This window comes from Geotrypetes seraphini, chromosome 10, assembly GCF_902459505.1.
Source record: "Geotrypetes seraphini chromosome 10, aGeoSer1.1, whole genome shotgun sequence".
Taxonomy (NCBI): Eukaryota; Metazoa; Chordata; class Amphibia; order Gymnophiona; family Dermophiidae; genus Geotrypetes; species Geotrypetes seraphini.
In genome coordinates this window covers 95,521,125-95,534,964 of record NC_047093.1, presented here as the reverse complement: position 1 = coordinate 95,534,964, position 13,840 = coordinate 95,521,125, and the positions used below count along the sequence as shown (strand labels likewise).

The following is a 13,840-nucleotide window of genomic DNA, read 5'->3' as shown; positions in this document are numbered from 1 at the left end:
ACCTCCTTCCCTCCCTCCAGTGCCTGATCCCCCCCCCTGGATTCAACCCCCCCGCCCATGTACCACCACTGCCTGCCAGTCTGCCTCCCTGCCGTGCTGATTCAAACCCTGGGCCACCGCCGCTGCTTCTTGCCTTCTTCCTGACGTCAATTTTGACATCAGAGAGGAAGTTCGGGTTAGCCAGGCAGTGATTGGCTAGCCCGGAACTTCCTCTCCGACGTCAAAATTGACATCGGGAGAAGCAGCGGCAGCGGCCCAGGATTTGAATTGGTGCGGCAGGAAGGGAAAGTGATCGCCCATCCTAGTGTCCCTGCGCACAGCTTCGGGATGCTGTCCCTGAAAACGGGACATTTCGGTGTCCCGAAGCAATGGGTCGGGACAACGAGACGGTCGGTCCGAAAACGGGACGTATGGTCTCCTTAGGTAAAGAACTTGCAGGAATTCAAAAAGAAATCTCATTATACTGTATATTTTACCAAGTTCTCCCAGCAGAGGAGAGAGAACAGTTTTTCTGCATGCCTATGGAAATCCCTATCAAAATACGCCTTCAATATTTATATTGTGAAAACCTCACATTTACACCTATTTTGGAACTGGTGTAGATGTGTTCATTGGCACTTGTACAGAACAGGGACTGGTTCAGGATGCCTTTTTTTTTTTTTTTTTTTTTAAATAAAAGCACATAGTTGCCTCATTACATAGATGTTCTGCTATTTTATAAATGACACTTAGGTTGTAAGGTTTCACAAGATTAAAACCCAGTGCAGTTGGATTGCAAAGCAATCATTTTAACTCTGCTTAACTCTATATTATCTGTGTTCCATGAACAAAGACATCAGCGCATCAACACTCACACCACCACTGGCCCAGGGATCCAGGTCTCCATTTGAAAAGATAATGTTGGATGTAGATTTAATGTCTAAAATGCAGAAAGAAAGTTATGAAAGTAAAATACCTGTATGTTATATATTCATATTGGTTTAACATAAGCTAAGAAATCAGTCTATATTATGAGGGCAATTCTATAAAGGGTGCCAAGATGCATTATGCTAAGTGCTAATTCTGTAAAAGCATCTAAGCACCTAGATTCTGTTACAGAATAGTTGTATAAGTCTGCATTTACATGTCAACATTTAGGCGAACTCACATATGCTATATATAGCAGAATTAAATCCATGTACCTAAATGTGGCATTTTAGCACTTAAAAGACTGTATTCTGAAAGTTGTGTGTGTAAATGTGGGACCTGCCCATGTATGCACAAATTCTGCCCATGTGTATGCTCTCTTTGCATTTACATGCTAAGCGAGTTGCATGCCTATGTTACAGAATACCGCTGAGTACATAGCTGGAACAATTATGTATGTAAGTGCTAATATTCTATAACTTATGTGTGTAACTGGTGCCTAATTTTAGGCAACCTCTTAAAGAATGAGGAAGTATCAGAACAGGGTTGAGAAAAAGTTGATTTTTTAAAAAATTTTTTTTACACAGGATTTGTTACTATTCTGAATCCTCTATAATAAAGCACTTAGGGCGGCGTGTTCCCTGCCATCGTGGTGTCTGCCTCCGTGCTGAATTCCATTTCTGAACACTGAGGAAGGGAACATGCCAGCGACTCCCCCTCCCGCCCTCACTCACCAATCGCTGTTGCTGCTGCTGCTCCTCTTCAAAGCAGCCTGCTAAGGTACGCCGGCTGGCTGTAGTGAACCTCGCAGGCCGCTCTCCACCTCGGTAGCATGTTCCCTCTAACACGATCGCTTCAGAGGGAACATGCTACCGAGGTGAAGAGCGGCCTGTGAGGTTCGCTACAGCTAGCCGGCGAACCTCAGCAGGCTGCTTTGAAGAGGAGCAGCAGTGGCGACAGCGGTTCGTGCCGGTGGGCCAGAAGACACCAGGAAGCTGGGATGGAGGGAGGGTAAGAACAGGCATGCACAACAGGGGCAGGCATAGTACAACAGGGGGCTAGGGGGAGAGGGGAGGGGTGTGCTAGAGGCAGAAAGCAATCATGCTTTGCTCTGGGAAGGAGGGAAATAGAAGGGGGCCATAGAGCAGGCATACATGGCACAACAGGGGGAGAGAGGGGAGTAGTGTGCTTTGGGCAGACAGTTATCATGTTTTGCTCTGGGAGGGGGGATAACAGAAGGGCATGGGGAGAGGGAAAGGGGGCTGATTTGGGGGGAGGAGTGTACTGGGGGCAGACAACAATCATGTATCCCATGCTGCTAAGAAATGGAGGGGGAGAGGGAAAGGGGGCTGCTTTGGGTAGAGAGGTGTGCTGGGGGCAGATAGCTATCATGTTTTGCTCTGGGAGGGGGGATAACAGAAGGGCATGGGGAGAGGGAAAGGGGGCTGATTTGGGGGGAGGAGTGTACTGGGGGCAGACAACAATCATGTATCCGATGCTGCTAAGAAGTGGAGGGGGAGAGGGAAAGGGGGCTGCTTTGGGGTAGAGAGGTGTGCTGGGGCAGACAGCAATCATGCTTTGCTCTGGGAGGGGGGAAACAGAAGGGGGCCATGGAGAGACAGGCAGGCATGGCACAACAGAGAAATACAGGCAGGCACTTCTGTTTTGTGATTACAATATGTCAGATTTGAAACGTGTATCCTGCCAGAGCTGGTGTTAGACCGCAAACGTGAGCTAGGATTTAACAGAGAGAGCAAAAGTCTTTTTTGTTTGTTTATTTTGTTTACATCACAGCGCCAGTGTGGTTAGGAGAAGGCAAAGGGGGTGAAGTGGCTATAAAAGGGGTGAAGAGGCTATAAAATAAACCCCACAATATATATTACACACCACTTATTCTGAAAAGTGCAATTAGTGTCAACCATATTTCTTCCAAGCATTTCTCTATAGGCCTCAGAATTGGAGCCTACGCACAGTTGTAATATCACAAACTGAACTAGTCTGCGTAGTATTCCTGCTCCTTGCTCCAGTCATCAGCCAAGAAAATAGTTTTTATATATTTAATTTTTTTGTATTTTTTATCTGGATTTTCTCTTAGATAGTTTATAAATATTTCTCATTACTTCTTAAACAGCAGTGTTTTCTCACTCTGTATCCATATCAGTTCATCAATCTTCTAGCATGCACTTATCTATCAAAAATTGACATTAGTTGGGCATTAGCTGTTTTGAGAACAAAGGCATGTTCAAGAACAAAGATGGCTTAAGATCGAAAGCATTTATAAGAATGAAGACTGTTTGAGATAAGTTCTTCATTTTGTCAATTTTTTTCATTATGATGGATAAGTGCATGCTAGAAGATTGATGAACTGATATGGATACAGAGTGAGAAAACACTGCTGTTTAAGAAGTAACGAGAAATATTTATGAACCATCTAAGAGAAAATCCGGATAAAAACAAAAAAACTAAATATATAAAAACTATTTTCTTGGCCGATGACTGGAGCAAGGAGCAGGAATACTACGCCGACTAGTTCAGTTTGTGATATTACAACTGTGCGTAGGCTCCAATTCTTAGGCCTATAGAGAAATGCTTGGAAGAAATATGGTTGAAAGACATTAATTGCACTTTTCAGAATAAGTGGTGTGTAATATATATTGTGTGATTTGTGCTATCTAAACCACTTGGGCTAGTGATTTTAGGTTATAAAATAAACTCACCAGGATGTTTGGAAAAATAACCCAAAACACCCAATTGGGTAGGAAAATTGAATCAAAAATTTTTTTTCCTGAATCGAGCAGCACTTGTATCATCACTGGAATGTCCAGTCCTTTTTATTCTGTGAACCGCCTAGAAATTTTTGGGTGTTGGCGGTGAAGGGACACGTATCAGAACTTTAGTAATTTTCCTTAGGCATATGTTATTTAAAGATGTAAAGGCAGACCCTGTTTGCCTTCCCTTGCTGAGATAGTACAAGGACATCTATGTTTGATAAGACATGAATGTTTAAACAGAGATGTAGTGAAGTGAATTCAATTGTTTTGTTAAGCCGTATTTACAGACAGCTTTAGTTAAGAAGCTCTGCTGGTCAAGGCTTTTTCTGACCCTCTGTGGACTTCAATCTCTAGATAGGAAAAATGCTGATGTGTTTAAAGTTTCATGTGACCTTCCATATATGGTTTGTATTTACGTCACATGCTGACACATGCTGGCAAACCTGATTCATATAAAAGATGTGAAACTCATAATAAACTTTGGACATGTTTTGGAAGACGATTTCTGGTCTTTAAGATGTGTCCCCAGGTACCTGACTTACAAATGACAGAGACAGAGAAAGTATGGGGCAGGAATTGGGACCTGAATCCTTTTCAGGCGGTATAGAAAAATAAAGTTAATATTATTATTATTATTCCGAGACAAACTGCTGCACCGATGGTACTGGCTATTCAGCCATCAGTACTGGTGCATGCTTTAAGGGAGAAACTTGATGTTTCATGCATTCCAAGACAACCTGCTGCACCGATGTAGAGAATCTGACCTCCAGTCCCCCCAGTCTTTGTCTGATTGGGAAAGGATCAGAGACCACTTTTGGGGAGTTTTAGCTTAACACAGGCATATCCCCTTGTGCTGTCAGGGGTGCTCTGTCAGATGGTGTAGAAGAACCCTGATAATTATTATAGGCTTTCCACATGAAACTTACAAAATTGGGGGTAAAGCTCTGAACAGAGGCCCCTTAGGACCTCTCTTAGTCTGCTCCTGGGTTCCTTGGTGTCCATGCATCTGCACTTCACAATTTGCTGTCTAACGGCTCCAGAGAGTGTTTCTTCATAGAGAAGGGAGCTATTTGTGATCTCCCAACCCTACAAATACTAAGGGGAGGCTAAGCTCAAGGCTTCTGCCCCCTTTTGTCCCTTGGCCTGCAGTACATAGACAATCCCTAGCTGGCCATACAGCTTAAATCTGGCATGATATAGGAGTATCCTGGCCTGGGGAGTCCATCAGAACTGATTTTACTCATTGAAGTAGATAGAGTTTTAAAACAAAACTGGTAAAACCAAATTCCTACTACTAGAGAAGGAACAAAAACCATCCCTAACAGAACTAGATGTAAACACAATCAAATATCCAATACAGAATACTCTCAAAATTCTGGGAACACACCTAGACAGAGGCTGCACAATGCAAACACAAATACACAAAACCATAAAAAAAGCATTCTTCACAATGCGAAACCTAAGAAAAATAAGAAAATTATTTTCCAAAGAACACTTCAAGATCATTGTACAATCCCTCATACTCAGCTCCTTAGATTACTGCAACAGCCTCTACCTACCTTGCCCAAATACTATGATAAAACAACTACAGACCGTTCAGAACACAGCTATCAGACTCATCTACTCGCTCAGCAAATTCGACCACGTCACACCCGCCTATGTAGACTCTCACTGGCTTCCGATAAAAGCAAGAACTCAATTCAAACTCTACTGCTTACTTTTCAAAGTAACCCATGGTATGGCCCCCAATTACCTGAACAACCGTCTTTGCCGCTACCGACTACCCAGATCAAGAAGAACTCAGAATCTTTTCACCTTCCCCCCTTATAATGGTACCCGACGTAAGAAACTTTACGACAGCCTTCTAGCAAATCAAGCAGCGAAAATTGACCCCACCATCACCAAACCGATGATCAAAACAACAGACATCAAAGTGTTTCGGAAAGAAATCAAAACATTTCTTTTCAAAAAACACGTCCTTACTTAATATTCCCCTCCCCAATCGCACATGCACTCTCCCCAGCAAATAACACACTAGTCATCCCCTTGAACCTCATTTACGAAAAATATCCAAACTCCTAAATAAGCATCTCCCTTAGGTATCCATTTAACCTTCTCCTAAATAAGCATCTCCCTTAGGTATCCACTTAACTGATTCCTTCAAAGTTAGGTATCTTTCTTCAGTTGCCTATATTGTTTTCTCCACTGAACCTTGTAACTACTTGAACACTGTCAAGTTATTCTATCAATAAATCCAGATATCTTATACTTATATTTCTATACCACAACATGTAATTTACTTAAATCGTTGTAATGTAAATTCTCTCGGTAATGTCCTGATCTCTTTTAACTGTAATCCGCTTAGAACCGCAAGGCACAGGCGGAATAGAAATCACAAATGTAATGTAATGTAATGTAATGTAAATCCAAGCTGCCTGCATGCCAGTGTGGTCGGGCCAAAATCAGCTCAGAGAACTGAAATCAAAGGTCCAAAAATTGTGGGAAAGTTTTTGAAGGTGGGGGAAAAGCTCAAAGCTGTCTAAGTCAGACCACCCTGATTTTCCCATAGACATCAATGTGCTGTACTCGGTCAGTGCTGGTGCTTTGTCAGCTTCAGATTTCTTCATAGTTGGAATATGGAGATAATACATCAACTTCAGTCCAGTGCTGCAATTTTCAGGCTGCCAGTCAAACCAAAGTCAGACCGAGATATCAACCCCTGCAGATCCATGTGACAATAGGAGTTGGGACACGCAGCCGGCACCCAGTAAGGCAGCATGGATCGATGCGGGGGTCAAACAGGCTGTACTCAAGCACCTGATAAATCAGGTTGTGAGCTAGCATTAAGGAAAATGGACTCCAAGCTGTACACAAACTAATGTAGGCTGACTGGACAGGTACCCTGAGGGTAACCCTGCCAGCTGCAGACTTCTAACACAGAGTCTGAGAGCTCTCCCAGGCAGAGCTTTCCCAGGGTTATTGGGAACCTCTTAGTACCGAAAAGCCTTACACTTCAGATAGAAACCTGAAAAAAAAATTATAATGAAGATCAGAAAGACACCATCTCAACTCATTTTTAGAAGAAAAAACTGATGAAGGAGGTGCAATTGAAGAATGTAAATTGCATCCTTCTGCAAAACAACTTGCGAGAAGGGGGATATTACCTATAGACAGGACTCCTAAACACATTGCATGAGAACTGATTCTTATGCTGAAACCCCCTGAAGACTAAAACTCATTTCCCTGGGCACTGGAACTGGGTAATGATGGACAAAAGTGGTTTCCTGCTTCAAATTCATTTGATTCCAAATCAGTACTGATGATGCCAAGACACAGTAGTAAGGTTTTGCGGACTGCCCTGGGTGCCAAGTCAGTAGTGGAGCAGGCACTTCTCTGCCCTACCACACCACCCTTGTGCCGTCCCTCCCCCCACCCTGACCCTCTGTATTTTCTTTGCTAGTGCAAGTAACTTCTGCCTGTTGCTCGCACCAGTCTGGTTCCCCTCTGAATCACTTTCATGTCACAGGGCCAGGAAGTGATGTCAGAGGGAAATCCACCGCAGGCGTGAGGAGCATGCTTGCAGAAGCCATTCGCTCTGGTAAAGTTTAAGAGCTACGGGTGTGTGGGAAGGGGATGGGAAGGAGCGTGGGGCCATGAAGAGAAGGGCATGGGGGGCATATAATCTTTCAAATCACCAGAATGTACAAAATTATCTAATCCTAATGATTTTATAATTTTACTAGGTTTTTTATCCATCAATGGATCCATAACAGCGTTAAAATCCCCTGCCACCACTAAATTAGAAGCAGCCAGAGGTAGTATTTTGTTGCAGAGTTTTGAAAAATTCACTTTGCTTCAAATTTGGGGCATATACATTAAATAGCGCCAACATAGTATTTCCCAGGCTCATTTCCACATATATCCATCTTCCTAAAGGATCTGAATCCATCATTTTAAAAGTAGCTGAACATTTTTTATTCACCAAAATGGCTACCCCTGCCCTTTTCCCTACAGCCGGGGCAAAAAAACAATGCTTTACCCAACCACCTTCCAGTTTCTTAGCTTCTATGGCTGACATATGTGTCTCTTGAATATAGTATATATCTGCATTTTGTTGTTTCAGAAAGGAAATTGCAGTCAAACCTCGGTTTGCGAGTAACCTGGTTTGCGAGTGTTTTGCAAGACAAGCAAAACATTCTCTCAAAACTTATCTCCCAAACTGACTGTTGACTTGATTTGTAAGCACCCCCGAGAACCGGCAACGATCCCCCCACTCGCAAAAGCCCCCCCCCCCCACTTGAACTGCACCCCCCGCCCGAACAACTTGAAACTTACCCCTGTCTGGCACCGGCACGCAGCTCACAGGATGTGCTGGTGCCGCTTGAAGAACTTCCTGCCTCTGCCGGGCCTTGAGCATGCATCTACACATGCTCAAGGCCTTCTAATTCTCCCTCTCGCCGAGATTCTCAGAGATCTCCGCGAGAGAGAGAATAAGAAGGCCTTGAGCATGTGCAGATGCATGCTCAAGGCCCGGCAAAGGCAGGAAGTTCTTCAAGCGGCACCAGCACATCCTGTGGGCTGCGTGCTGGTGCCAGATGGGGGGTAAGTTTCAAGTTGTTCAGGCGGGGGTTGCCGGTTCACATGGGGGGGGGGCCTTTGCGAGCGGGGGGGGGGCAGCGCCACTGGCCTCAGGGGGGTGGGGGGGGGGAGTTATCAAGCGAGTTTCAATTATTTCCTATGGGGAAACTCGCTTTGATATACGAGTATTTTGGTTTACGAGCATGCTTCTGGAACGAATTATACTCATAAACCAAGGTTCCACTGTATTTTCTTTTTTTCGATTGGATGATTGAGGCCATTAACATTTAACGAAAAAATTTTCAACTCCATTTTAATATTGTAATAAAAAGGGACTATAAGAGATACCACAAACCATCAAATACCTCAATAGATTCATATTTTCCCTGCACATCCATGCTCTAATTGAAACCCCCCCTCCCCAGCCCTATCCCCTTCCCCCAAATAAAATGATTGTCTTGGAGCACCCTTAGGATTAGCAATCACAATACCCCTTCCCCAGGCAACTTTATCTCTTCCCCCCGAAACAAGCTTTCCAAAAATAAACCCATATTTTAATTTAACAACTTACAAGATTTTCTAATATCCAAAATACTTAAGAAAAGAATGTATTCTATCATTTTAAGAGGTTTGCCATCATCTTTATCTAATATTTATCCCATTAATGAAAATACTGTTTCTTTATTATCCCCCAAATACCTAGTAATACAATTAATAAATTTCTCCTTAGTCATTAAATTAATCTCATTATCATTTGATATGTCTCTTTTCTTTTCCCCAACTATGAATATTTCCTCTAAAGTATCATTAATTAATTAATTCAAAAAAAGAATAATTATTTAAATAGCATGTCTTAGGAGCAAAATATCTAAAAATTAATCTAAGCCCTAAATTAATATCCAATATTTCATGCATACCCTCAATAAATTATTGATTAACATTAAACACATTTTATATTAGATAATCATTTAAAACACATAGAATATCCTTACTTCTACATCAATTTTTTTTAAAAAGGCCTGCATTTAACCCCCTCAATGCTACTTTATATAAGTCCTTCTTTTTTCCCTACCATCTATAAACTTTTTTCCCCCTTTTTATATTTTTTCCCCTCCCCACAGAAGTAATACCCACACCTTTTAAAATATTTGCACCACATATTAAGTTTATATAATCAAACTACCCAAATCATTACCCATTAAGAAAAACATAAAAGACCATTTTATAAAACACTTTTCAATCAAATCCTCTCATATAATACTCCCCTGACTTTTATCTAAAACTTCAAATATATTTTATATTTCACATTTTCATATATTTAATATATTTTAGTCCCCATATATACTTATGTAATTAAGACCCCCAAATCAATAAATTTGATAATAACTTCATACATTCTCATCTCCCAAATCATTACCCATTGAGAAAGAACAATAAAGATCTGTCAATGAACAACAAATCAGACAAACCATATCATATAATGTACACATGACCCCTAAACATCTAAAATATATATAAAGATTAATTTCCTCTCATTGAATAAAAAAACAAACAAACTAAACTTTGTTTAAATCTTCCAGAATTCTAAAAACTTTTCTTCCAGCAACTGCATCTGTATTAACTAAGTTTAGACGATATGTTCTCCTTTTCCTTCTTCATCAGTATAAATATAAGTTTTCTTAAGAGAAAGTCTCCAAGCATAATATACTGACAATAGATATTCCATGTCTATGAAAATTTTACCAAAGTTCAAACATCCAGAATTGAATCTTCCTTATTTATAAATGACCATATCAAAATAAGACCCTTGAACTTTTTCATCCATAAAGAATTGAAGAACATACTTGAATAAATATTTGTCAAAAATCAAAGAAATTGATATTACCTCCTTCTGAAACACAACCTACACAGGTGGGAGCTATATTCCCTAACTTTATATCTAAAAAACTATGGGTAGACACCACTGATTACAATGTTACCTGGAATGGCTGGATCCTAGCCACACAAGGTACTTCTGGCAATATTCCAGAAAAACTCCAAATCAAGCAAACTTTCTATTTCTCGGGCATGAACCCCCAATTTTAGAATACTCCCTGCTAAGTGACCCTCGGGGAATGTGATATACAAGGGGGGCTCCGCCCCCCTTGAACCCCCCGACCTGATAATTTTCTTTCCTTTTTTTTCCTTAATAATTAATGTCGTACCCTATAAATCTCCTTGACATGTGTTCAAACCTCCCAGGTGGATTGTCCCACCATATGTATTTGTTAATCCTCCTGTGTAAAGATGGCATCCTCTGTACTGCATTCTCAAAGTTGTACCATTCTGATGCATAACAATTACTTGTAATAAAAAGCCTTTTGGCAACAAACTCAGTGTATCCCCCTTTTATTGGAACTTGGTGTGGGTATCTATCCATTATCCTCAACAACTCATCATATTTAATCCATCCATAAAAATCATCCATAATCACATTCTCTTGTCCCACATATCCATCCCACCACTCCCCCCTAGGTTTATAATAAACACCACCCCCCAATTTATCAGCTGTCTCTTTTGCAAGTCTGGACTTGCCACATCCTGCAAATCCCACAATAACTACTACCATTGTCTTCCAATCACGGGGCTTGCAAAGCCTACGTATATAATTATAATCCCTTAAGCCCCTCCCATACCTTATAAATACTCCTTCTCAGTATCACAGACAGCCTTATTTTCTCCAATTAATAAAGCCAGATTCCATGTAATTATTATGCCAAGGAATCTAAAACTCTTATTAATTTCTAAATAGACATTGGCTCAGACTTTGACAAGAAATCCTTTAATTTCTCAGGATCTTCAAAATGTAATGTCTTATTTCCACATATAACTCTCATAGTTGCTAGATAGTATAAGCCATAGGTGAACCCTTTTTCTCTCATTTGTGGCCTTAACATAAGAAATTGCTTCTGTGTATTCACCGTCGCTTTCGCGAAATCTGGCACCAACAACAGCTTAGAACCCTTATAGTTCAAGTTTCTATCCGTTTTAGCCAATTTTAATATCTCTAAAGCCTGTTGGAAATGTAGAAGCCTGAAGATTAGTGGTCTTGGGCTTACTTGGTTTGCTGGCCACCTTATTGGAATCCTGTGAGCACGTTCTATTTCCAAAGGCCTTTTTGAATTTAATTGTAGTAGTTTAGGCAACAGGTTTTCCAAAAACTGAATGGTGTTTCCCTCTTCCAAACCTTCAGCCAGGCCAATAATTCTTATGTTCTTTCTTCTTCCCCTATTCTCATAATCTTCAAGTTGTTTCTTCATTTCTATAATAGTCTGGCTGTCCTTTTTACACTGCTGCATAGTAAGTTCCACTTGCTCCACTCTGTCTTCCAACTTTGACATCCTCTGGTTCGCGATCTCCATTTGCTTAGTTAGATTCCCAACTTCAGCTTTTACTTCCATAATTCTATTAGCGTTTTCCTGAAGGATTTGTTTTATATTCAATAGTTCCGCCATTACATCCGTAGTGTCAGACACGTCAGCGGCTTCAATTGGGATCGGCACTTTCGACAGCATCAGCTGAATGTGTTTAACATGTTTCACCGCCCTTCCTGTGGTACCTGTCGTGTCCGACTTCGCTTGATGCGTTGTAGCCATATTAAACAACTTCTATCAATATTTTCGGGGTTGAAAAAGCTCCGTAGAGCTAAACAGTTTTCTTGCTCATTGCCTGGGTTAGAAGAGCGCTGCGGTTACGCCTCCATCTTGTGTGCTGCCAAGCCATACCCCCCCCCAAAATAACACATCTTAATGGTAGCCCATGATAACTTCTCTCTTGAGTGGAGATATGACCCACATGTGTTGCTACAATGAACTGCTTATCTTTGTAGAAAAGAACTTTCAGAGGTTTGAACTTTGTCCTGAGATATACCTGTAATATTACTTGAACAGATAATTTTCCTAAATAACAGTATTTTACATAACAGTCCAGATGCAAAAATAAAACAAAACTGGTATTGCAGGGAAAAAAGGCTTTAAGTTAAATTACCACTGCCCCAGAATTCAATCTTCAGCCAGTCTTTTCTAGGCCGAACATGCCACTTAGAGAAGCAGTACTGCTCTCGTACAGAGTCCGTAAAAGGTAAGCTGGGGAACATGTCAGTGATGTTGTTACTTCCAAATAAGAAGTTTAGTTCAGTGCAAGCCTAAAGAGATAAATATTTAGCATTTTAGTATGAGAAAAAAACATCAAATTAAAATGACCAACAACATTTTTTTGTGCTATAGAACAGTACTTCTCAACCTCTCCTGGAGGCACACCTAGGAAGTCAGGCTTTCAGGATCACTGCAATGAATATGCATGAAATAAAGTTGAATACAATGGATCTTGATTATATGCAGTCTCATGCTTATTCACCGTAGTGATCCTGAAAAGCTGGGCGGCAAGGTGTGCTTCTAGGAGTTGAATGAGAAGCACTGCTATAGCATGTCAATTGCAATTAAATATCTAAGCCACATTTATATGAAGTCCAGAAGATCATTCAAGGTAGCTTGTATAATATTGCTTCCTTGTAGAAACATCAGATAAACAGATGGCACTATTCTAAAATTGTGCACACAAATTATCTTGCACACATTTGTGCAATATATTTCACAATCATTCTATTTAAACCTTAGTTTCCTAGTTTATGGTGCCAGCAGAACCTTTCATTAGTAATATAAGGGTTCTTTAATTAAGCTGAGTTAAGTGGTAATGTGTGGCAGCTTAAAATGGCATACTATGGGGTATGCTCAAATGTCCTACATTAACTGCCAAATTGGCATGTGCTAATCCAGGCACTATATTTTTTCTTGGCAGAGGCAGAGAGTGGGTATTCCTGCACTAAACAGCATGACCCCGATTCACTAAAGTCAGTGATCATCGCAGAAACCTCGCTAAATGATTGCTGCTAACTGACCTGATTCACAAAATGGCCCACCGCTTTTATTTCCCCTCGATTACCCATTTCCGGATCCAGCCATGCAAATTTGTAAAACCCCATGCAAAATAGCCAAGTGATTGATTAACTAACATTTGCTTGGCTATTTTGTATCAGGTTTTACAATCCTAAAACCTGACTGCTGTAGACCTGTCGATAACTGTGTTACCAAGAATAAAAGGAAGGGGGTATAATGGATAATTTATACAGTGCTAGCTTTGAGAACTTTTTTTACATCTTAGTGTATTACTTTTATTTATGATTAATATATCACTTTTATTAACCCACTATTGTCATCATTCAAATGATACCCTATTTTAACAAAGAAACTCACCCCCAGTAGATCAATTGAGAGGTTGAAGTATCATAAAAAATGCATTGTTCTCAGTAAAGAGACCTCTTATAACGTGGATGTTATTTCAAGTCCTCATCCTGAATACATGTGATATAATCATTTACTTCAGAACCCCCTTCCTAACCTTAATTTTAATTGTTAATTTGATGTAAAAACTAATTGAGGGTTCAACTATATCATTAATTTTTTTAAAAAAATTTGTTGAAACAAAAATATAATCTATTCTTGAAAATGATTTATGAACCTGTGAACAAAATGAAAATTCCTGATCAT

The 13,840-nt window shown here is 40.5% G+C and overlaps 1 protein-coding gene across 1 annotated transcript in view; it reads right to left on the bottom strand.

Moving 5' to 3' along the window:
• Positions 1–13,840, bottom strand: part of DPP7 (dipeptidyl peptidase 7) — a 349,192-nt gene that overhangs the window by 17,220 nt on the left and 318,132 nt on the right. The window contains exons 12-13 of the mRNA XM_033962277.1: positions 12,282–12,438; positions 855–919 (exon numbers count right to left, since the gene is read on the bottom strand). Of these exons, the coding sequence (XP_033818168.1) occupies positions 855–919; positions 12,282–12,438 (222 nt within the window). The remainder of the gene's footprint in view (positions 1–854; positions 920–12,281; positions 12,439–13,840) is intronic.